This window comes from Polypterus senegalus, chromosome 4, assembly GCF_016835505.1.
Source record: "Polypterus senegalus isolate Bchr_013 chromosome 4, ASM1683550v1, whole genome shotgun sequence".
NCBI lineage: Eukaryota > Metazoa > Chordata > Cladistia > Polypteriformes > Polypteridae > Polypterus > Polypterus senegalus.
In genome coordinates this window covers 205341361-205366952 of record NC_053157.1, presented here as the reverse complement: position 1 = coordinate 205366952, position 25592 = coordinate 205341361, and the positions used below count along the sequence as shown (strand labels likewise).

The following is a 25592-nucleotide window of genomic DNA, read 5'->3' as shown; positions in this document are numbered from 1 at the left end:
AGGTTGGGGAGCTTGCACTGGTACAGTGCATTGCCGCACTCACCACATGACAAAACAGCTTGGGACCCTGGTTGGCAACCCCCCAGGCAGACACCATCTATCTGACACAGCCAGGTGCCTGGTCCAGCCACTTGGGTCTTCAACAATGAGGATCCTGTTAGCTGGATCACCCACGTGGCCGTAAGTGTCATAACTGACGCTCCCTCACAATGCAGATAATATGCCTCATTCGTGACTCTGTGAGCAACCGCTCATTTGACACAAAGTCAAACCAGCAGTGTCCAAGGACTCTATGAAGAAACACAGTACAGAAGGAGTCCAGTCTTCATCTCAGGTCACTGGGTAGTGTCCATGTCTTGCAACCATATAGTCAAACAGGAAGTAAGACTTGGACCTTCGTCCTTTTGCAAAGATATCCGGAGCGTCATACACCCCTTTCCAATGACCTCATGACCCCCCAAAGCTCCCAATCCTTCTACTGACTTCATAGGAATAGTCACCAGAGACATGAATGTCTGTCTGTGGGTATGACATTAAACTGCATCTAGCCTTGCAGGGAAATCATGGGGTTGTTGGCAGGATTGTCACTCCAGTCACCATAAAAAAAACTTCAGCTAAGAGACAGACAGGTCTCCTTACTGCTCTCCACAGGAGTAGCTCTGGTGCAGCCACTCCTAGGAAGGCTGCTTGCATTATGAAGAGGATGGGTGAAAACCCTCAGGAGCCTCATCCCCAGAAAGCTCAAAACCGTCTCTTGGGGTAAGGCTTGTTGGGAATCTGAACTTGTGTGGTGCGTTGCCCGGTGCACAGCAGTACATTCGGGTCCTAATTTGAGGCGGCCCATTCTGGTAGGCACATGGAACGTTCCACAACAGATCACCACAATTTTTTTTTAATTTAAGTACTACATCTCAGATTTGGCTATCTCACATGTCAAAGTTACTTGTGTCTTATAGTTTTTGAGTTATGGTTGAAAATTAAACTCATTAGTTTCATAGTAGATCTACATCTGATTACACTATTACCATCTGCCTTTACTGTTGACAAAATACAAGGCAGATGCATGGGTTCATGTAGTTTATGCCAATTCTGATCCTATTATCTTTATATCATTGAAAAAAATCAAAATTCATCTGTTTAAGCAATGTTTTTCTAGTCTTTTATCTTGCAATGTTGATGATAACATGGCCTGTGTAACCTCATCTTCCTGTTCTTAGCTAACAGGATTAGAATCCAATGTGGTGTTATCGTGTTTTCCTTCTGTATAAGTTTGGCCATTCTCCACTGTCCTCTCTCATCAACAAATGTGCCTTTGCCCAAAGAACTGCCACTCACTGGCTTTTCTGTAAACTGCTGACAATGTAGTGTGTGAAAATTCCAAGGAGGCAGTCGCTCCTGTGATGCTGGGATCACCATGACTAACAATCAGACAGCAGTCAAAGCCTCTTACATCATGGGCTTTGTCCAATTCTAATGTTTGTTCAAGCAGAAACCAAGCCTCTTCACCATGAGTACATGCTACGTATACTGAGTTGCAGTCATGTGATTCACTGCTCAGAAGAGCAGGTTATTTTCATTAACAAGCAAAAGTGCCTAATAAGGCAGGCACTGAGTGAACATGTGTGTTTGTATGTGTATACATTATAAAGTAAGTTATAAGTAAATTCAAAACTTATTGCTCTCACTCAGTCTAACAAAGAAAGTCAAATTGAATTTGCCTGTAAGCAATTACATGGAAATATTAAGTGACATAGTCACAGTAAAACCAATTTAGCTTTCTAATGCATGCAATCCTCACAAATTGCATAGTTTGTTACAATTTTGTAAAAACGGCTAAAATAAAAAACTGTGGTGTGGATTTGTTCTTGAGTGAGCCCTGTGATGGAGTGTTGCATATGAAATAATAGTTATGCATTATACCTAGTAACACATGCTGCATATTCAAAACTGCAGTTATGGTCATGTACAGGTCGTTCTCTACATTATTAACTAAAACCTTCAGTCAGACACTTCCCACTACTCACACACACTTTGTAAAATGTTCTCATTCTGGTCTATTGATTTTGTATTGTAATTTGTAGGGTCAGTGAGGCCTCTGCCATTCTAAGCAGGCTTGCCTTCTCTTTTTTCTTCCCCCTCTCTCTCATTTTCTGCTTCTTCCTTAAGGGCAGTCAGACATTTAAACCACTACAACCTGCTCAATAAAAACAGCAAAAAAGCTCTGGGAGGCCAGTGTGCTCAGAAACAGAAAAGCCCGTCCCACACTGAACTCGGCTTCGAAAGCAGTTAACCTCAGAGACCCCTCTCCATTGTATGAGAGCACTTTGCAAGCTGTAAGAGTGCAGGCTCGGAAATCGCACTGAGACTTCTGAGGCCTTTTCTTCTCTTATGTACAAACGAGCTTAAACAAATTTGATTTAGCAGCTTGGAGGCCCATTTCGGGAAAGAAAACAAATATTGTTATAACAGTAATAACATCTATTTGGTGTAGCGGCACACAGCCGTCTGCTTTCAAAAGGCAGATTTGCTGGTGCGCCCTTATTCTTATTCATGAAATCGCCAGTTATGCATATTAGCGTAAACTAGCTATTCTGCTCTCTGGTATTTGGAGTGTCAATCATCCTTATAAAATACAAGAGGCGCGTGTGACAAAAGCAGAGTGGGCAAGCCGACTGACAAATTGTCCCCAAAGTCAAATTTGACAGCCTTTTATGATTAATGGGCTTGATTATGGAGAAATTTCTTTAACACGTTTCCTTTTTTCCCTTTCTTTTTTTTTCTGTTTGAAAAAGGATGGAAATTGGAGGCTCGCTTTCTACAGCATATTCAGGGGGAATGGAAATAAATATAGGGGAGGGAAGAAAATGGAATCAAATTAGTCTGAAACAATTTCTGAAAGTGATACTGTGGGCTTGAGCTTAAGGTGGTATGTTAAGCTCTGGGCCTGGAGTTAATAAAGAGAAAGCCTCACAAAATCACAACAAGTGACAGCAATAGGTACTTTTAACCTTTGGCCAGTAGAATGTCAATGTTGCTTGACAGAACTTTAGGGGACTATTACCACTTTCTTGAAAGAAAGTAATCATAACATATTTAAACATAACTTTGTTTAAAACAGTATAGATAGATAGATAGATAGATAGATAGATAGATAGATAGATAGATCCCTAATTAATCACTTTTCAAGAATCCTAATCAATATATAAGTTATGATAAGTATTTAAAACCATCCGTTATTCCTAGCATCTTGTTTGGGGGCCATGCCTTACATTTAGTACACTAACTTCAAAATGAAATGAGCGCTTGAAACAGTTCATGTAGAAAAGCCCACACTAGGAATTCACCATTAGGCTCTCTCTTCTTCCCTCAGAGTAGAATGGCACTTAGAGTACATCAAGCTATTTTTTTAGTGAATTAGCTATTATACATTTGTCAGATTCTACTAATATTATATCACTACTTGCCACAAAGCTCCAGATTCAGTTGAGAGTATCACCCTGACTGACCAAAACGGTTTGATCTGCCATTAATTTCACTGCAGAAATATGAAAATGGTAGTAATATATTTTTAAATCATAAGCAACCTATCTATCTATCTATCTATCTATCTATCTATCTATCTATCTATCTATCTATCTATCTATCTATCTATCCAAAAGCTACACATTTTTTATAATTTCTCTGTTAGATTTTTAATATGTAGTTTTTGAAAGAGAATTTATTATCCAACTAATCACACTTTCATGTTATCTCTTTTAATTGCTATTTTCAGGAAAATCACATTTTCCTTTTTTGACATTGCAGAGTTAAGTTACATAAGAACAGCAGAAACTAATGGTATTAATAATTAATAAAAGAAGAATAGGCCATTGTGTTATTTCTAGAATGATGATGTATGGTGAGAACACAGAAAAGAAGAATCTGAAAATATAGAAAAAAGAGGGACAGAAATGTAAACAGAGGTAGAAAAGCAAAGAGACACATGGACCTGGGAAATAAATGTATACTGAACACCTGCAGAAAAATAAGAGCATAGTCTATTTTTGAGGCCATCTGTTTTACGCAGTTCAATCAGTGTAAGAGCCTCTATAGGCTCTACAGAAAACTAAAAAAAGACTGTCACCCTGGATGTTCTGAAGAGATGTGCTCCTTGCTGCAGAAGTACTTTTTTTCCATGCAAGTGGGCTGTGTATGTGTGTGTGTTTGTTATCAGGCCCTGCTGTAGGATGTGTGTGTGTAAGTAAGTCACATTGTGGACTGGGTCCTCTTCAGGACTGTTCAGTTCCTTTCATCCAGTACTGCCAGGAAAGGCTCTGGCACCCCTCGACCTTAAACTGCTTTAACTAGATATTAGACTTTCATGTTCCTGAAGATGATTATGTTAGGTAAACACAAATCATCAAAGACTCTCTCATGTTACTCCTATGTTCTTGTTAATAATGTTAATAATCTTTAACTGAAATGTACCCCTTCTGTTAACTATAATTTTATGTTACATTTCATATTTCAGTGCACAATGAAAGTCATTCTCAGCCTGATCATTTATAAACTAACATTCTGTTCTATTTCTAGCCCTGAATGAGCCCACCATTGATTACGGATTTCAACGATTACAGAAAGTTATTCCCAGACATCCAGGTGACCCAGAGAGACTTCCTAAGGTGAGATTCTAAATGAGACATGTAAAGTGAAATAAAAAAAAATCAAAACATATGAATGACCACACAGTTTAAAGTGTCTTCATTAGATGATCTTCTAATTTGAAAACAGCTGATCTTTAATAAATCCTGGGCATTGTTTTATATAGACTCCAAACTCTAACTGTGTCTGTTTAGGTTGGCCTATTACAGTTTGTAATACTCTACTGTAGCACTGGTAAATCAATTTTAGTGTATTTTGCTAGGAGATTTTGTCTGTTTACTAATTGTATGTTTTGTTTGTTTGTTTGTTTAGTTGCAGTATGTAGAACCTAGAGAGATTTCCTTTTTTCTAGATTTGTTTTCTTTGTCTAGTATTTCTGTTGAGTAATATATGAAGTCTAATAGTTTGTGTTTCTTGTCAAAGTTTGATCTTCATAGACTTTGACAGAATCTCTATCTTGTAGCCTGGATTTTGACATTTTTCAAGATGTTGCATGCTATTTGTTTATTGAAGGAATTTACAATATTAGGAGTGTCCTTTAGGAAATTAATGGCAGTCCTATATAAAAATAGACAACTTTATTTTTAACTGTAAATAACTGTGTACCTTCATTATCAAATGCCATTCTAGCAGCAGACATGTTTATTAAAATTCTTGTTAATCCCCAGTATGAAGAAAGCATAGAGACTCACTTTCAGTATTTTAGGCAACCTCAGGAGTACAATGTTAAGTGTTTTGATCAGGGGAAAGGTGCTAAATAAAGAAAATGTATAAAATGGTATTAACTTGACTATAGAGCACTGGGACATAATGCCTTTTGTCCAAAAAAATAATATTGAAAAAAGATAAATGATGAAATCATAAATAAGAAGTCAAAATTAAGTATGTTCTATCTATCTATCTATCTATCTATCTATCTATCTATCTATCTATCTATCTATCTATCTATCTATCTATCTTTTCAGTATATGTACTATATCAGTTTTCTTTGAAAGGATAAATCAATTGCCTTGGCAGATAACTTAATGGGAACATTTTTATAGATGTAGTAATCGAACTTGTTAAAACAACAGTTGTAAAACTGTCGCTAGCTGGAATGTAAAAATGTTACTTTTAAATTTTTTTTGATAATTAATGTATCTAACATATTTTTCTTCTATTATAAAGAAATATGCTGGTACAGATGGTATAGATGCTTAGACAGGTGAACTTTCTGCACAGTTCTTTTTTTTAAGCCTTTTTAGTTCCAAACTTAAATCGGTTTAAATTCATTAGCCTGACAGAACAGGACATGGTCTTTAAGCCTGGGTTTCACTTGGCTGCTCTTCAGACTTTTTTCCAAGAACTCTTATGTCTTTTTTGTAGCCTTCAAAATTCATTATTTAGTTCCAGTATGCCATTAGAATCCTGAAAATCCATCCATCCCGCTATATTTTAACTACAGGGTCACAGGGGTCTGCTGGAGCCAATCCCAGCCAACACAGGACGCAAGGCAGGAAACAAACCCTGGGCAGGCGCCAGCCCACCGCAGGGCACACACACACTAGGGAGAATTTAGGATCGCCAATGCATCTAACCTGCATGTCTTTGGACTGTGGGAGGAAACCCACGCAGACACGAGGAGAACATGCAAACTCCACGCAGGGAGGACCTGGGAAGCGAACCCGGGTCTCCTTACTGCAAGGCAGCAGCACTACCCACTGTGCCACTGTGCCATCCAAATCCAATCTATTTTTGGCCTATAAAGTGAATCCTTTGTACACTTTGAATTGACATTTAGGATTTTGTTAGAATTTGTGTTTTCTATGTGTCCTACTGTTGCGAAAAATGCCTCTGAAAACTTTCTTTGGTAGTACTGACAATGGCGAGGCCACAAGCTGTACATGTACTACCGTATCTCTGAATCAGCTTCTAAGATCCTAGCCTCTGCCCTAATGTGCTCCTGATGAGTGAAGGTATACAATACTCTGTTGAAGTGATCACCTCATTTCATTTGAGCTTTCAGTATAGGAATAATATAGAATAAGGCATTTTGTGTGAAATTAATTAAAGTTAAATATTATTATTAAAATATATTACAGCAGCACAGTGGTGTAATGACTGGCAATGCTGCCTCACAGCTCTAAAGTCCTGGACTGTGAACTGATTGTGTACAGTTTGCTCCTTCTCCCTGTTTCTACCTGTTTTGTTCCTATTGCTCTGGCTATTTTCCCACTTCCCAAAGATATGTGTGTTAGATTAACTGGCTACTCTAAAGTAACAAGACCTTAGTGTTTGAGTAATTGTGCCCTGAGATAGACTGACATTGGTTCCTGCCTTGCACCCTGATGTTGCTTGCAAAGGCTCCATCTTCAATAGGCTTGAAATCGATTCAACAGCTTTAGTATTCAAATCCATGATTTAGTACATCCACACAAACTAGGTGCTATTTATTTTTGCAGAAATGTGTTCATTTTAATCTAGAATCATCTAGCCGTATCTTTAATTTAGTCAGCTTTAATATTCATGTCTGTTGAAATATGTTGAATACCTCCTTAACGTAACTCATTTGTGGAATGAAGGAAAAAAAATTTCCAGAAATAGTCATAGATGTTCCTAAGCAGTACTGTCATGCTAGCTTGAATACGGACTACAATAATATGTCTGCAGCCTTTGTATAGTATACAATATTTTTTTCAACATAGCCTACCATAAACATGTACAAGAAATATTGTCAAAAATGTAATTCTGGTGGACATTTGGAAAACTCCTGTTAGGCTCTGCTATTAATTGTATCTTAACTGTTGTGAGCCAACCCGGATACAGGCAAGCAGGAGACAGATTTTGCCACACTACGCCCATTTATTAACAATCGGGGAGTGTTTCACCCTTCTCGCCACAGCACTGTGCACCAATCACCACACACAGTTCAGTCCTTTTCTTGCCGCCAGTCCATCCGTCTCCACTTTTCCTCAGGCTTTGTCCTTTTCCTCCCGACTCTGGCCCTCGAACGGTGGGGACTGGCTGCTTTTTATAGGGCACTCGACACCACTCCAGGTGCCCAATGAGCTTCTTCCAGCCACACTTCTTGGTGTTGCAGAAGTGTGGCCAAATAAGGCCCTGGAAAGGTCCACGCGCCCCCTGGCGGTGGCCACGGGTTCCAACAGGGTTGAGCTCCCATGCTCTTGACCCGCGGCCCCACTGGAAACCAAGGGGGTTTCCCTCTGTTAGCCTGGGGGAGAAACGGTCCTAAAAATACTTTCTCCACAGGTCCTTCCACACTCTGGACATCCCGGCCGGGTAAGGGTTCCGGCCGCCTGTCAAACTAACCAAACTTAATATATTTGGGCGGAATTCACCGTTCAGTCAGTAAATGCAGATTTGTGTAGAATATCCCATTTGTTTTCTATCGGTAACTGCTTCATTTTACATGTAGCAAGAAAAGCCAAACCCAGATAATCATGCTGCATTTTATGTACTGTACAATGTGTTTCAACAGGAGTTGAGACAGATACTGTGCAAGAAGTAGGGAGGGGGTTAACAAATGTTAATTTGTCCGATTACTAAACATTTCACAAAGCACCCTCTATGGGAAATTACATCGAATACCCTGAGTCAGCAAGAGAAAAGAATTGCAAACACCTGGAGCAGCCATTCGCTTTCAGTACTGTACACTAAAATAAAAGCCTCCTCAAGCAGCTCAAATGAAGAAATGCTTGTTGGGAGAATGGAAAGAGGGAAGGAGTTCATGAACGGATGCCTAACTCTTTGAAGGATGCACTGGCATGGGACTTTACAAACTGCCTGGTTGCATATTGCCTTTGTATGTTTATACTCATGCATGAACAGAAAAGTTGGCACACACGCCACATGCATACGCAGGAGGCCTTCAACAAAGTCTTCTTCATTTCGCCTACGGCTGTTTTCTGCCTAGTTAGTATAAAAAGATTATTTTTTCCCTAAAAACTGTGCTGCCTAAGTGAGTGTAATTCCTTTGGGCAGAGGATTGCTGTAGGAGGGATACAATCAGATGGGGACTGACAGTTTAAAACAGCTGCCAAATTGAACCCATTTATCAAATTCTGACATCTAAGATCCATCTACCAAAAAAGCAGTTTATTTGTAAATTGATACTAATATTGAACACACATTGTCTGGCGTCTTGGATGTTTTGCTTTGTGTTGGCCATTTATGCTTCTAGTAAGGGCTGTATATTCAAAAATAAATAACATGTAAAATATACAGGTATGTGTTTGAAACTCTTACAAGACTGAATTGATATGGCTACTTATTATATTTATACAGTATTTATAAAATAGGAGTGTGTGTGTGTGCCTCTGTATATACTTTATGTGTAAGTATATTACAATATATAAATTGTTTTATCAATAGTCACCACTGCTTTGTATGTAAAGGTTCACATATTTTTTTCTGCACTCCCAACAAATTAACATTCTATCTTACATTTGTACTCTTTGTACACTGTATAAATATATGTATATTTATATAAATATATATATATACAGTATATGCATATATATATTTAAACAGTATGTGTGTGTGTGTAAGCGATGGTCTGTGATACAGCTTGCATACTTGTAGCTAGAAATCCACAAAGTGAAAAAATGAGTCACGTATCTTCAAACAGATTTTTATTCCTAACCTTTCGACAGCCTACCAGGTGCCATCATCAAAGTAAAATGATTGGATGTACGGGAATCAAAGGCAATATATAGCAAATGGGTAAGGGGATATGCAGGCTTAAAAAGAAGATACTCAAATAATAAAAAAAGACTTTATGACCAACACCCACTGAGCCCCACCTTATTAATCCAATTATAAAATATATAAACATATCAAAATAAAAAAAAATTGAATTTTTACCAGCACTTTAACTTTCAGTTTAATGGAAGTAATGTCAGGGTACAGAAATGTATTGGTTTCATTTGGAGTGCTGACCATTAGTTCCCTGTGAAAATAAACCCATGGGATTAATGATTTAACATTTCAAGTGCCATAAATTATCAAGAAAATCTTGCCAACCTAATATTAATGACAGTGAATTTGTTAAGCACTTTATATTATTGCTTTGCCAGCAATACACTCTGCAAAATCATTCGCTTTTTGTTATTTGCTAAATAACATTATTATCATCATCATTATTATTATTATTATTATTATTATTATTATTATTATTATTATCCATCCATCCATCCATTTCCTAACCTGCTGAATCCGAACACAGGGTCACGGGGGTCTGCTGGAGCCAATCCCAGCCAACACAGGGCACAAGGCAGGAACCAATCCTGGGCAGGGTGCCAACCCACTATTATTATTATTATTATTATTATTATTATTATTATTATTATTATTATTATTAGGCTGGCTTGTTTAGCTTGATAAACATTTTTGAATTTTTGTGAATTGCTTTTTAATGGAATAAAGGATTATTTTGGTGTTTACCAAAGATTTCTTTTCTATAGTTCGTCTTACCTGTTGGTATTTATCTAATTCAGGTATATCTCACGTGCACGTAGTGTTTTTGTGTATTTCTTGCATGTGATTTTCTGTTTTATGTTAACATTAGAGAATTTGTGATTTTGTACAGCAATTTCAAGTGGAGGTGCACTTAAAGTAACACTTAATTGAATCAAATTGATTTTAAAATGTTGCACTTCCAGCCTGCATAGTCTGTAGTGAAATCCTTTACTAACATTTTCCATTTTGTTGCTATACTTATCGACTTAGATACCATTAATTTTAATTATTGTTCCCAGTATCCTTTATTTTATGTAAGCTTTTACTGTTATTTAATTAAAATCGCAATTTTATCATTTTTATGAAATAAGTCATTCTTAGAAAAGCCATGTATACGTAACTCAGTGGAGTTGCTATCTGACTGAAACTTCACCTTTTTCAGATCTTCTATCACTTATTCTAAGGGCTCGTGACTGAACTCTAAATTTTAGTTCATGAATTTTGTATGACATTTCTATACTAACTAGCAACCATATTGTGCTTGAAAAGGCAATGACAGTTTATTCAATCTTTATGTGAATCAATATTACCCAATTGCTGGCTTTGTGAATTTAATAAATTCAGCCCACTTGCAAAAGACAGAGAAACCTATATCACACTATTACTATCTTAGTTACTTTATTGTCTAATTTGAAAAATACCTCAAAAAAGTTTGTTTAGCATAAATAAATTAATTCCCTTGAGTGTGGTACTGCTCATGGAATTAGTCCCTGACTTTAGGCCGGCGTGGGTTTTCTCCACTTACTTTGTTTCCTCCCATATTAATGAATGACTGTATTACACAAATAATTGAGGCAAATGGATTAGAATAAAAAAAGAGAAAACCTTTTTTTTTTAAAGTTATGCCTGTTTCTGGATGCTTATAATTTAGCGATTTGAGCTGAAAGTATAAGGAAAAAAAGACTAAAAATAGTTTAGCGTCTAAACTGGACCAGCATGATGTTGGATGGGCCCTATGAAGGACTTGTATCCCATCCACAGCTGACTTTCTGCCTTAAGTTTAACACTAAAGAGATCAGATCTAGCAACCTATGACCTTGGAATGGAAAGTGGGGCTCACTTACTCACCAACAGAATCACCTGTTAATTGACTGTACACTTCTTGGCATCTCAAGTGAGGAGAATGAAACAACCATACACAGAGTGGGCCAGACAGGAATCACAGTAACAAAACAGCAGAAGACGGCTGACGATCAAGAGGCGAACATTCAGTCCATCAAGCTTGTTTGGTTAGCTAATAACAAACATGTCCCAATATATATCTTAAAGACTGTCAAGGTTTCTTCTATAACATAACTTGATAGTTTGTTACTGATTCAACTAACTCTTTGCGTGAAGTCGTGCTTCCTGAATTTAAACTTCAATATGCTTCTGTTTAATTTCCATCTTTGACATTGAGCATGTAATTCATTGCTTAATTGAAATAATTTTGCTAGATCAATTTTTTTGATGGATTTAAAGATTACGAAGACATTGATTAGGTCCCCATGCAGCCTTTTCTGTTGAAGACGTAAGAGGTTTAATTTTTTTCAAACTCAGTTTTCTAAGCTATGAGGCAGCAGCACTCACCACGCTCAAATAAACATTTTTTTTTAATGAAAGTAGCACAAGGTTTGTCTATCATAAACTTTACTTAAACTAAAACATGTTTATATTCTACAGTATATGATCAGATGACTTAATCTAAGCCAATCTAAGCAGCTAGGAAAAATGGTTGTGCTTAACACTGGAATTACCAGAGCCTACGAAAAAACTCGTAGATCCGTCCCACCTTAAATTGCTTCTTAAAACCGTTCTCACCTCTCCGCCAGCGTCTTTTGTTAATCTAAATGTGCTGATAAAAGAAAAGCTGCAAGTAGCTGGCTATTCCATCCCTCACCGACTTAGAACGTGCACAATCTTCTCCCAGCTCATGCCTTGATTGATTATCTGGGAGTGAAGTGGAGTTTTAGAGTGGAAATAATAGATCATTATTTGGAATACACGCATTTCACACGTGTTCCGTTTCTACAGTAATCCGTGTAAACACATTGTTAAAACAGAAACGTTTTTCATATTGTAGTAGTAAATGACAAAATATAGGCATAAACTATATAATGTATGAAGCCTGAAGTCCAAATATCAAAGAAACACTTTCACAAAAGGTACAAATATAACAGAACAAGTATGCTTTTATTCAAGAACCAACCATAAACTACAAATTATGAGCAAAACACATTAGTAATATATGCCTTTACTTAATTCTACGGTGCATTCTAATTTTATAAAAAAAAGGTTGAAAGATGTCAAAATAAAATAGTTTTATGTCAGAGGCTAGAAAACCTTTCTGGCAAGTGGACACCTCAAAAGGTTAACGTTCCTCTGCTGCTAACTGAGCCAATGGGCAAAAGTGATGAGATTCTCCGTGGGATTCTCAATAGAAAGTGGCTTAACCATGCTACCAGTCTACCTACTCAGGGGTTAAAGGTTAGTGTTGTATTTTCAGTATAAGTCACAAGATTATTGTTCATTGGCTTTTTTTTACGGTATAACAACTTTATACTGCAAATTGATTATTATTTGAAAAGTGGATTAACCATTTTGACATCCTTGTGTGTAGGTTGTGCTTTTTATTTTTTAGCTACTACAAACACACTTTTTATGACAAGTTAATGACTGACTGACGTACTGCCACTTTTTGTTTTTGTGGTTATTAGTCATTTCATGGTAAATTTGGACTTCCTCCTTAGTTCTGACCAAAGTTACACCATCTTCTCAACATCTAAACTTCATGAGTAGGCAGTTTGTAAAGCTCCACAGACTTGCATTAGTTAAGATCTCAAAACCTACTGAGCGCTTCTTCAGTGGGTACCCATGTACTATAACACTTCTATCAGTACAATGTATGATTCTGTTCTTTTGTATGGATCGATGTGTGTTTCACATAAAATACAATTGTTACAAATGGAAACTTAACTGGTTTTTGCAAAGTAAAAGCTTTCGTATATGTAGTCATTAGACCAGAATGTCTTTGTTTTGTTCCCTTTTGCTTTCTTGTTTGTTTTCCGAGTTAATCTCTCATTTGTTTTTGTTTTTCGTCCAATGTCTTTAAAAGCTAACTCAAAACAGACTCAAAACAATGACGCCTAATATTTGACAGTACAATAAATGAGACATTCTGATGTTTGTTGAAATTGCATCTTTTTTTCACATTTCAACCTCTCTTCTCCTCCTCTTTAGTTTAGACAAATTTTAGAGCACATTGTCTACTGTCGATACCTCTTGGCTCTAAATGAAGTTTTAGATTGTTTTTGTGTTTTTTCTTTCCTCTGGCAACTCCAGTTTTCTCCTATATCCCAAACATATCTCTGTTACTTGTTGGCACTAACTGGTTTGTGTGAGTTTTTGAGTTTGTGCATAAGTGTGTTCTCAAGTGGATTTGAATTCTGTGCATGATGGAATGGCTATGTTTCCCTGCAATGCTATAAGAGAAGAATCAGATTCATAAACTAGAAGGATGTGTGTTTGTTAGGCCACTTAAGGATATAATGTGCAGTTTTGACAAGCAATATAAATGTTTTTGAGAAGGTTCTGAGAAGATCAACAATAGGAGTCCATTGAAGTGCCATTAAAGATGAGACTGAAGCAACTGACAGAAGTATTTAATATTTATGTTTATAGCTCTCCTTTCTGCCTTAGCTCAATAAATCACATTGTGCTTCCCCCTAACACCTACTGCCTAGGACATAAGTCTTCAAAGGCATCCCTGGTCAGCTGTACTGGCTGCAGATTTTTGTTTAAATCCAGTTTCTTAATAAGAAGTTAATAATTCTTATTAAGGTATTTATTAGTCAAGCAACATTTTTATGCCTCATTTTAGTTGACTCGCTTGCTAAGATCCCCAACCCATAGTTGTGTTTTTTTCATGACAAAGCAGTTCTCCATCTAACTTATTTCCATTTACATCTGTGTTTATTCATTGTGAAATGTTGGGTTTAATAAAGTATTTTGGAATGAAAGTGAATTGAAAAAAGTAAAGGTCAGGGAATTCAGACACAACAAGTTGGACCTGCTTTATTCAAATGTTAAGTCCTTCATATGAACATCTGGACAGGTCTGACCATCTTACTGCCACCTATAGCCCTGTTATTGATTGCAACAGTTCTCCAGTATCCAAACCACAAGTTCTTATGTGTGTTTATGTGGTGTGAATTAAGGCGCTATATAGGCGCCTGACCCAGCACAGATTCACACTGAGGCATGTGTCAATCATACCAGACTTTTATTTTTCTTCACCTGTGGGGCACGTCTTCCCTGTGAACTCCACAGGTAATACACAGTCCCAAGCACTAATCAAAGCAACCAACCCTTCTTCTGGCACCACCACTCCTCCCAGGCAACCTCATCCTCTTCCTCCCAATTCTGGCCCCAAGTGCTGATTGCCGGCCCTTTTTATAGCCCACCCAGAAGTGCGCCAGGTGCTTGATCAACTGCTTCTGATTGCACCTCCGGGCGGGGCTGTAGAGTTGTCCAGCTGGGCTGTGGAATCCATGCAGCACCCCCTGTCGGCCACCCCCGCTCCCAACCGGGCTGTTGAGGACTCCATTTCCCATGGAGCCCTGTGGGAGGATAGGGCATCACCGCCGGCCAGGGAGGCTGCCACCAAGTATCCCGGGGGAGGTATTGAGTTGCCCATGGTTGCTCCCCCGGAATATATGCTGCAGGGGCATCCCGGCCGGGCATGGGACCCAATCGTCCGCCACAGTGGTTGTTGTTTGTTTTATTATTTATATATATCTCTTTCTCTCTCGTGCTTCCGTAAGGTTCTAATTCTCCCTACATAGTGCCCTATCTATCTATCTATCTATCTATCTATCTATCTATCTATCTATCTATCTATCTATCTATCTATCTATCTATCTATCTATCTATCTATCTATCTATCTATCTATCTATCTATCTATCTAATCCAATTAAGCAATGAGGTTGGAACAAAAACATTTGCAGAATCTCGTATACCTTGCATCTTCTTCACACCCTTAGATGCCCACAGCTAAACTTCACATTTTTAAATTGTCAGTTGGCCTTATCTTAGTCAGATTATAACGTATTAATTCTAAATTGGTCTTATTTGTGTTGAGAGTGGTTAAATGTGTTCTGTGATGAACTGGCATCGTTTCTCAAGTTGTTTTTGTACCGTTTTCTTCAATAATACAGGGAAAAGCTACAGCTCCATGTGACCGTTGAATGGAAAAACAAGTTGACATAATTACAACTTTATATACAGTATTAACTAGCTATGTTACCTGTCAAAGACATGTAATAGAATACATTTAAAAATATGTGATATTTGATATCTCTCATTCTACGTGTACCCTCAGCATTCACCCTGTGCCTTTTCTCAGTATCCTGGTGTGTCTGAACCTATCTTTCCTAAGTGCTGTCTCTCTTGAGTGATTTCCCATAAAGCCTGCCCCAGACTCTGACATTTCAAAGCATGTTGCTCACTTCTTATTTCCTTTTTGACTACCTCCTCCAATGGTAGATGGGCCACCCATTACCCACACTGAAAATATCATTTGTATTTTTGTGAATACGTCACTTGTTAACTCGTTAGTATTAAGCACCCTAACATTACTCAGCATGCGATTTGCTTTGTTGCCATTGAAATGCTCCATTTTTAACTCTTGTTTTGTTACAGTCAGAAATTGAATTTCACACCCCTAATGTACTGTGGTATCATCCCTACCAATAAGCCACCAAAACCAATCTGACGGACCAGAGGTACGGGATACACACATGTAGTATTTTATCACATAATAGATGCTTTATATTAACCATTGGGAATTTTTTTTTTTTTTTACTTTTTGTGCATACATGTATACATGTGTGTTGTTGAGCAATTTCCTGGTATCATATTGTTGTAATAAATATATACTACTGGTTAAAACATTTAGAACATCCACATTTTTCCAGTTTTTTATTGAAATTTAAGCAGTTCTTATCCAATTTTCAGTTATCCAAAAGAATATTTTTCAGTGAACAAGTACTGAGTAAATAACTTACAGTACAGTTTATTTGTAGAAGTGGAAGTTAATGAAGTTTTGAAAGCTGATGCAAACAGTACCTACAGGTTTCCCAACCTTTGTTGATTACTTACCAAATCACTGTCACTATAAAAACAGTGTTGGAACAAATTATGTTGCTGGTCCCTCTGAAGTTTTATTTGGACAATATTGCACCGTAACATAAGAAGACAAACAGACCAGTATAATCATTAAAAATGTAGGACTTTCCTTTAGAGAAATTGCAAAGAAAGCCAACATTTCAGTGAGTATAATTTCCTACACCATCAAAAGGATCGTGAAAACTGACAGGAACAGGTCTGATATATTCAAAGCCACAAAAGAATTAAGAGCCAAGTTTATGAGAGTCAACAGCTTGCATAATGGCATCACTTTTCAGTTTTTGGTAATCTAAACAATTTTTAAGCTTTGGGAATTTACTGATAACCTTTATACCATTTCAAGTTATTTACTGGACATGAACTCCTTAAATAAAAAGATAAAGAAAAGTGGAAAAATGCGGATGTTTTAAAACTTTTGACCAGTAGTGTTTAAGTGCTCTGAACCTGTACTCAATAATGAGTAACATACAAGAATAAATTATATTGAATTGAAATAAATCAGACCTAAATTAGATTTATTCAGATACACAGTAGTAGGGTAGCATGATGTATATGCATGTGTGTACATGATGAATGTAAATGTTTGTCCAATTATTTTATAAAAATACATGACAAAAAGCTTTAGCAACCGTCTTTCATGTGTTATAAACTTACCGTAATGAAAATGTGCATAAGACCGAGTGATGCTGATATTTGCAGTAAGGAGCTATTCGAAATTACGAGTTGAGAAGGAAGATGAAAACCAGACAAAGGAAACACTTGAACTTTTATTTCCATTATGTATTTACATAGAAATATCTGTCAAAAAAGAATATTATTTTAAAGTTTTAAAAGTAGAAGTAAGTACAGATCAACGTACTTTTAAAGGAACTCTGTTTTTGGCACAAAAATATTTAAAAGTGGTTAAGAGTATGATTTTATCGCTTTACCCTATAATATACAGCATGATGAATAGTTTTGATCACTTAATACCTTGTCAGTTTTATCATGTTTAAATGTAAGCAGAAAGAATTGCATTATGTCCTTTACTGCAATCATTTGACAGAAAAGTAGAATTTACCTCAAATTTCACTTTGGAATGAAAAGGCAACACCTTACCAATGTGAAATGAGGAGCTCTATTAAATTGTACAACAGTGTGAGCAGAGCATATACTTCAAATACACCTTTATGTCGTTTTTTTCTGGGGCTTTGTTTCAGTAAGCAAACACAGAGAATGTATAGCATAAATTTTCAAATTAGTGAAATTTCCATTTGTTAATACTTAACACAATGCCAACATTAAATGATTTTTTAATTTGTTGTGACAAATGTTCTAACTTTAAAATCGAAGCACTGCCAAAGCTGAAATGTTTTATTGTGTTTAGTCGTGGAAGCAAAGCAGCACATATGTGATCTCAGTAGATAACCCTAGTGATGATCTCGTGTTTAATAAGGTGTAACTTACTTTTCTGCCCAAAAAAGCGTATTAATCAGATTCTCTCTTTTGCCTTTTTTCACGTGGTTGCACTTTCAATTGTTTGCTAGATAGATGGAGCATTTAACAGCCCTTTATTTTGTAACAAAAAAAGTAAATAAATAATAGCACTCGCTTACAAATACCAGCCAAAAATGCAAGTCTTCTTCCAACAAATGCTTATTAACTATGACAGGTTCAGGATTGTCTGAACTACTGAAACATAACCCGAAATTTAGTTGTTTATTTTTTTATTTCTTATTCCTCCTAACACCCCCCACTCCACCTTTACTTTGGAGAGAATTTAGTGTTTTGGTGGATGACTGTAGTCAGGGGCACGGGAGAGAGCGATTTATCATTGTTAAAGAACCTGTCGGAGGGTGCATTTGCTGAGGTCAGCTGATCCAGCCCCCTCTGTGTTGCGGGGGAGCAGGCAGGAGCTTGTACTTCTGTAATTGAACCACTGAAAAATGATGGCAGGGAAAAAGCCATCTTTACAGCACGGCTACCAGGTCTGCCACCACTGACCTGATTGGGGACAATTATTATGTTAAGGCTGCAGGGGGGCTGGCCTCTGTTTTCTCCTGCTGGTTTCTGCAACTTTGTTAAAAAATCACTTTGTACTTATTAAAATAAAACAATTTCAATTGTACTTTATACTTACACTATACTGGGTGTGTCATGATAGACAAAGTTGACAAGAAAAAGTAAAATGAAACTGGTATGCGTTGCTTGGACACCTGCTGTTTTTATTTACTTTTTTAAATGTTTCTGATCAATATTACATGCAACCTGCAATTGTGAGAAAAGAAAAAAGACTAGAATTAAAAGTTACATTTTTGAAAGTGTTACTTTATAAAAAAAAAAAAAAGGCATTTTGTTTGACAGAAACACCAACATTACAGTTTGAAAGTTTTCTTTTTTTCTTTAATTTTATTTATTTGAATAAAATAACATTGCATACAACCAGGTCAAACTTATACAACAAATGACTTCATTGTCAAACTACAAAAAAATAAGAAAAAACATCAGAAAGGTAAAAAAAAAGAAAGCAGGAACAAACAAACAAACAGAAAAAAAAGACAAAACATAACAAAACTCCCATCTGAATAAAGTTTCTTTAAAGCTAAACACAATCAGCATGCTAAAAAAAATTTAAAATAAGTCTAGCAGTAGGTTACCCCATATTTACACAAGTTAACAAAATCTCATTAAGATATTAGCAGAATCAGGGCATTCTTCCAGGATTATTGGTAGATGTGCACCAAATGTGGGTCTGTTATTTTTTCTTTTGCTGACTTTTTATTTCTATAGGAGGTAGCATCGAATCAACATTTCAAGACACTGAAGTGAAAGAAAAAGTGCAGTAACAGCCAGGTTTTCTGTAACACAAAGTGTTTAAACGGATTAAAGAACAAGCTAAATCATACTTTGTGTGCTAGAGAACAAAATCTGGAGTGAATATAGATGTTAAATTAGAGCCATATGCAGTTGTATACTAAGTAAGGGGCATTGCTATTCAGTCTGATTCTTAAAAAAAAAAAAAAACTTTGCATCAAAGTGACAAAATAGTACATTTCTTTGTTTTGTTTTTTTGTTTGTGTTTGAGTAAATAACATTCTTCATAAAAGACTGTAATGGATTAAAACATAATAATAATTTTGGTGGTGATAATTGACTGAGATTTTGCTTGAACCAAACTCTCAGATTCAGCCTCACTCAGCCAATATTTTTATTTTTAGGTCTAGTTACTTTCAGTATAATTTAATTCTTTCCATTCTCAAGCAGGTTGGGAAGGAGAGGCAAAGCCTACTCCACTTTCTTCAGGTTCAAGCAGGAATCAATACTGAACAGAACATCAGTGTATCACAGAGAACACTGATGCATGTTGGGCCTCCTTAGAGCCACCAGTCTACCTAACTGAAACAGTAAAGTATACCAGGCCTCGGGACTGAGCCAGAGTCCAGGCATTAAGAGAAAGCAGCACAACCAATTCAGCTAATGCACTTTGAACTGAAAAAAAAAAGGCATAGGGCTTGGTAGATTATCCATAATTTATTATGAATCAGTACATCTGCACATGAGAAGGTACAAGGTACTGAGCAGCAAAATAAAAAAAAACTATATATATAAACTATATATAAAAGCTATATATTTTTTCACCTCCCCATACATAATTGATGTCATGCTTTGTAGGATCTAACGCAAAGGACACTAACTAGTCGACCCCTGTTTATTACTTTTGCTTCTCCCACAAGAAGGGGTTAGGAGAGAAGCCCCTAGTTAACTCCCAAACCCACCACAGCTATGCTGTGTTACAACTGACAAACCCATTCCTCCACTTTGGAATTTATGCTGTTGTGTGTTATGCACAATACACAAAATACTTTTAAGGAATTTTTTTTTGAAAATGTTAAATTACGAAATAGCTATATCCTTGGATTTGTGGCTGAATGTGGTAGCATTCAAAATGAAAATAATAAAGCGCTTCAAATGTTTACAGCAATGGAAGAGAGGAAATCCATGAAGCCTCTGATCCAACACAAACCAAGGCAAATTCTTTACATTTATAGATTTAATAAGTGCATTACAAAAGATAACAAAAAGAGAAGGCAAAGCAAAAAGGAGCAGAAATTACGTTTTCCCTAAAAATGCAAAATCTATGGCAAACAAATCCAATACAAAATCCAGAGACTGAGCTGGGAGTCAGAAGCAGAAATCCAAGTGAGTATAAAAAAAAACAAAACAAGAATCAAGTACAAACCAAAGCCAAAGCTGTGGGACTATCTAGTTTTGGCTTAAGTACTGGTAGTGCTAGTACCCCAGCTACATGATTAGGTAGCCTGGCTCTACATACAAGAAGCAGGGCAGGTCACAAACAACACTCCACAGAAACAATATAACAAAGCTAATCATAAAATTACCAAAATATAAAGACAAAACGAAGAACAGAATTTTAACATAATTTACAAAACTAGCTACCCTTACCTGTTGAAGATAGGTAATAGAATAAGCTTAAAAATGTTGGATATTTGAGTTCCTTTTATGCCTTTCTAGGGTATCTTCATGTGTCTCAGCCTCTCTGGCCTGGTGCTCCCTCTCTCAATCACATTCTTGTATAGCCTGCTTCTTGTCATTTCGAGATGCCTTGCTAGCCTCCTTTCCCCTTTTTGACTACCATCAATGGTATACAGGTCCCCACCAATGGTAGATAGGCCCCCGTTACCCACTGTGAAAACATTAGTATTCTTGAAAATACTTCATGTTTTGGAAGGTGACATTTAGTATGCGTCCTACTCCTTTCCTCGGTATCCTTGTGTGTCTCAGTCTCTCTTGCCTGGCACTTCCTCTCTCATTCCCATTCCTATAAAGGCTACTTCTTAAATTCTGTCACTTCATGGTGCTTTGCTCACCTTTTCTGGCCAGTGGTAAACTAGTCCCCATTATCTGCTGTGAAGACTTCCCATCCTTGAAGGAGTTTCAAATGGCACCTCAATAGTATAACAACCCAATGCCCCTAAGTAAATTTGTCTTTTTGTTGTTGAAATGCTCAATTTTAACACCTTTAACATAAAAACAAAAAATAATTAGCCCAATTCAGAACTTGAATGTCTCACCCCTAAAGTTTTGTGTCATTATCTCCAACACTGAACCACCAACACCAAACTGACCAATCAGACCAGAGCCAAACTGACCAATCAAATTCCTCAGAGGAACCAAACACACACACAGACAATAATGCATTATTATATAGAATATTGTATTTAAATAACAACGTAAAAACAAATTAACAAGAAATACATTTAAGCCCTGGTTGTAGCAGAACACCAGTGACATGTACCTCTAAGAAAACAATAATCATATATTTGGAAATTAAGCACATGTTCTAAAAAAAAAAGTATGTGGTTTATGAACAAAGAGTTTATTTTGTTCCCTCTTCACTTAAAAATAGATGAGCAGTGTGCCATAGATCCTAACGCATTAGACTGCAAACCACAAGGTTGTCAGTTTAATTTCCAATTTCTGTGTGATCTGAAGCAATTTACTTAACCTGCCTGTGCTTGATTTGCAAAAAAAAAATAATATATAAACAATTGCAATTTACTTTGATCTTGTAAATCACTTTGGAAAATGGCATCTGCCAAATATGGGATAACAACAGTAACAGCAGCCCATCAAATAAGCATTTTAGGTGTTTTTTTTTATATTCACTTCCGCTCTGAGTTTAAATTTTGCATCTTCCAGGGAAATCATTTCTTATTTTGATTCTTCATTCTTTCCTAGTAATTTGTTTCAGCCACACCAGCCAATTTAAAAGTCTGTTATTTGTAAATCTGTTAGGCTTTAACTATCAAAGCCCAACTGGTAATTGCCAATTTATTTGCAGATGGTCTCTAAAGTCTATGCATTCCTCCATACATTTTCTGTGCCTGGTTTGTCCAGCACAGGGCTGCAGTGTTGGAGGCATGGCAGGACCCAGCTGTGGTCTGAGTGCCAGTCCTTTACAAGGCCTATTCCGCCACACACCTAAAATCACTCACATTGAGTCAATTTACAGTCACCAGTCAACATTTTTGGGATGGGGAAGAAAAGTTGGAGTATTCAGAGAAAAGCCCCCATAGAAGTGAAGAGAACATGAAAATCCCAAACAGACTGTGGTAAGAACTGGCAAGAAATCAGAGTAAGAAACGGAGAACTGGCAAGAAATCAGACTAAAAAATTGAGAACTAGTAAGAAATCAGAGTAAAAAAAATGAGAAATGCGAAAGCTCCAAATGAATAAAATGTACACTCTATCTGGATTATCTCAAGCACTTGTTGTCTAATTTGCCACAGACTTAATACAAGAAGTTCCTTACTCAGGAGAAAAAGAAACAAAAAACAATAACCACTAAAGATAATCTGTTAGGAAGACAAATTCCATATGAAGCATTCACTCACAATATGCCTGACAAACATTAAGGAAGAATGTGTGCTTGTGTAAATCACTGTTTACAGCCAGGCTGGGTTTTAATTTTGGTCTTTCTCAGAATCTTTCTGTAGCTCCTTCCCACTTTCTCATAGAGGAAGCTTGCCCTCAGAGGTTAATTCTGTCCCAGCTCTCCCTGCGGTCAAGCACTAGTCTCCGATAAGAGATTATAACGATAACTGGGAGTCAGTATATTACAGTATTGATTGGGTTTGCTTTCAGTGATGTTAAAGCATAACGCTCTGATTGCTGGCACTTAACCTGACAGGAATCCAATACTCCCTTCCCTTGGTATGTGTGGGTGGAGGAAAGAACACAGATTTCGGCAGCCCTCCTTGAAAGAACCATATCCCCTTTGTTAACCTTGTCTTTGATTACTGGCGACTATAAAACATATAGAGCTGTGGCAGGCTCTGAATCATGTTCAGTTTTACAGAAAATAGCTGCTTATATATTTATAAAATTATTGAACATGGAGTCAAAGATGAGGTTTAAATTCTTCCTTACATTTCATGCTGAGGAGACTATGAAAAAGGATCCACAGAGACAAATATCCTATCTTTTAGTGACCTAGAGTGTTCTGTGTGATGTTATTAATAGAGAGAGAACTATAATACTTAGTCTTGCTGTGAATTTCCCTTTGCTGTCATAAAGAATTGCAAATAGTGTGATGTTTGTGGTTTGAACTCCCTCAAAGTATTCTGAGAAATTCCCTTCAGCATTCAAAAATGCATTCCCTTGCAGAATTCTCCATTTTGGCCTGTCAAGATCAACTGCATCATAGCCTGTTAAGATGATGTATTTTATGATAACTTCTGAAACTTTCTAACAAAATGTGAATGGGTTTAAAAATGACCAAGTGGAATTTGAACCCTGTTTTTTGTTAACAAAGTTTTGCTCATAATGATAAACACTAACTTTAAAGCTGGTCGGTTGAAGGTTAATATATGTCCTGGAATGACAACTCTGATCAATCCATCCTTCTATCCATATTCTACCGCTTATCTGGGTTCAAGTCGCAGAGGCCACAGTCTAAGCAAAGATGCCTAGATGTCCCAGGAGGAGACCAAGGTGTTTCCAGGCCAGCTGGGAGATATAATATCTTGTTTACTTTCCTGGGACAGCCCAGAGGTCTCCTCCACATGGAGTTGTCCAGGTGACATCCTAATCAGATGCCTGAACCACCACAACTCCTTTCAAAGTAGAGGAGCAGTAGCTCTACTTTGAGCTTCTCCCAAAGGTACATGCTCCTCACACCATCTCCAAGGTTGCGCCCAGACACCCAGCGAAGAAAGCTCATTGCATTCAGCTTGCATCTGTGATCTAGTACTTTCAGTCATTACCCAAAACTCAGGGTCGTAGGTAAGGACAGCAGCATAGATCAACTGGTAAATCAAGAGCTGTGTGGTTTGGGCAGCAATCAAAGACAAACTAGTCCATGGAATAACAGAAATCAGATCTACTTTGTGAGTCCCGCTTGAGTGGTCCATGAGAGTACAATCTTATAGAAATGCCTCTGGACTTGAAAGTTTAAGGAACAATTGCTCATAACTATACCTACTTGTCATGTGAATTTGTTCTATTATGCCGTCACAGAATGTATTTTGCTGCCCCAGAAGAAGGGAATTTGCTTGAAAGCAAAAGGAGAGCAAATTGGTTCTGCAAATTCCATTAAGGCAGAATGTCATATCTTGATAGGATGCCAGTCCATTTCTTTATAACATACCTATCATTCATCTTGTGAGCACACGTTGCAGATCCCAAATGACTCAATGGTATGTCTTCGGACGATAAGAACAAATTGCAACCATCCCAAGAAAGAGCAAACTCATCCCAAATTCACCCTCGCCTGAACTGATGTCACCTCACAGTTTTATAAGCCCTAGGCAACATGTCTCTCAATCACCATGTCTGGCAGTATTTTGGATGCCTTACTTTTATAGAAGCTAATAAAGTGGTCAAAGAGGACAGACATGTGGATAGGGAATGGGACTCAAGGCCTTAAACAAAATTTGTAATCAAAAGCTTTTTAATTCCTGCACATAGAATATGGGTGGTCCGTCAGTAAATGAAAACGAGCTCAAGCAGGAAGGCTTTCTTTTACAATTCTGTTTTAGCCACTAAGTCACTCAGCGATCTTTAGCAAGGCAGTTAATGACATGGATCTGCATACTTGGGGATGAATTTGGATATTTCCCAACATTGATTGACACTCATATCACTTCAGATGCCTTCAAATTCCTTTAGTTGCAGAAGATCCAAAATAGAATTATTTCTCTGGCATTAAAAAAGGGGTTTATTTAATTTTTTATGTATATTGATTGAATTGTTTCATTTTTTGTTTGTTATTTGCTGAATACCTTGATATGGTCATTCTGCTGGCTTTCTTTACAGAAGGTACTACATATAATCAAGATTGACAAAAAGTTTATTGTAGCTATGATTGTCTAGGAGGCAAGCTGTTTCTAATTAAAGATCCTTAACAAATGCCTCCCTTTGTTTTCGTGATTTTAATCTCACGTTAAAATATCATTACAAGGAGAGCATTTCTCAACATTTTTTAACAGAGGGAGGCTTTTGATTTGTTCATTCCTTCCACTTATACATTGTGGTAGTAGTATTTTAAAATCAGTTTGACGTAAATCATTTATTCGGTTTAGCAAAAATAAACCATGTGAATGAAAATAAATCCATAATTGGCTGTCTTTGGTTTAATGATGTTTAATTTTCTTGCCTTTTGGTGATGGAAAACAGTGAGTTTAGACAACATGGAAACTTTTGGTACTTATTGCAGCTCCGGGTATTCCTAAATGGGCCAAAGGCAACTTTCTTTTTCATAACTCTC

General features: G+C 36.9%; 1 protein-coding gene across 9 annotated transcripts in view; it reads left to right on the top strand.

The window, feature by feature from the left end:
• LOC120527927 (transcription factor COE3-like) overlaps positions 1 to 25592 on the top strand; it is a 411253-nt gene that overhangs the window by 337270 nt on the left and 48391 nt on the right. For all 9 annotated transcript variants that reach the window (XM_039751885.1, XM_039751890.1, XM_039751886.1 and 6 more), the window contains one exon: positions 4573 to 4661. In XM_039751885.1, the coding sequence (XP_039607819.1) occupies positions 4573 to 4661 (89 nt within the window). The remainder of the gene's footprint in view (positions 1 to 4572; positions 4662 to 25592) is intronic.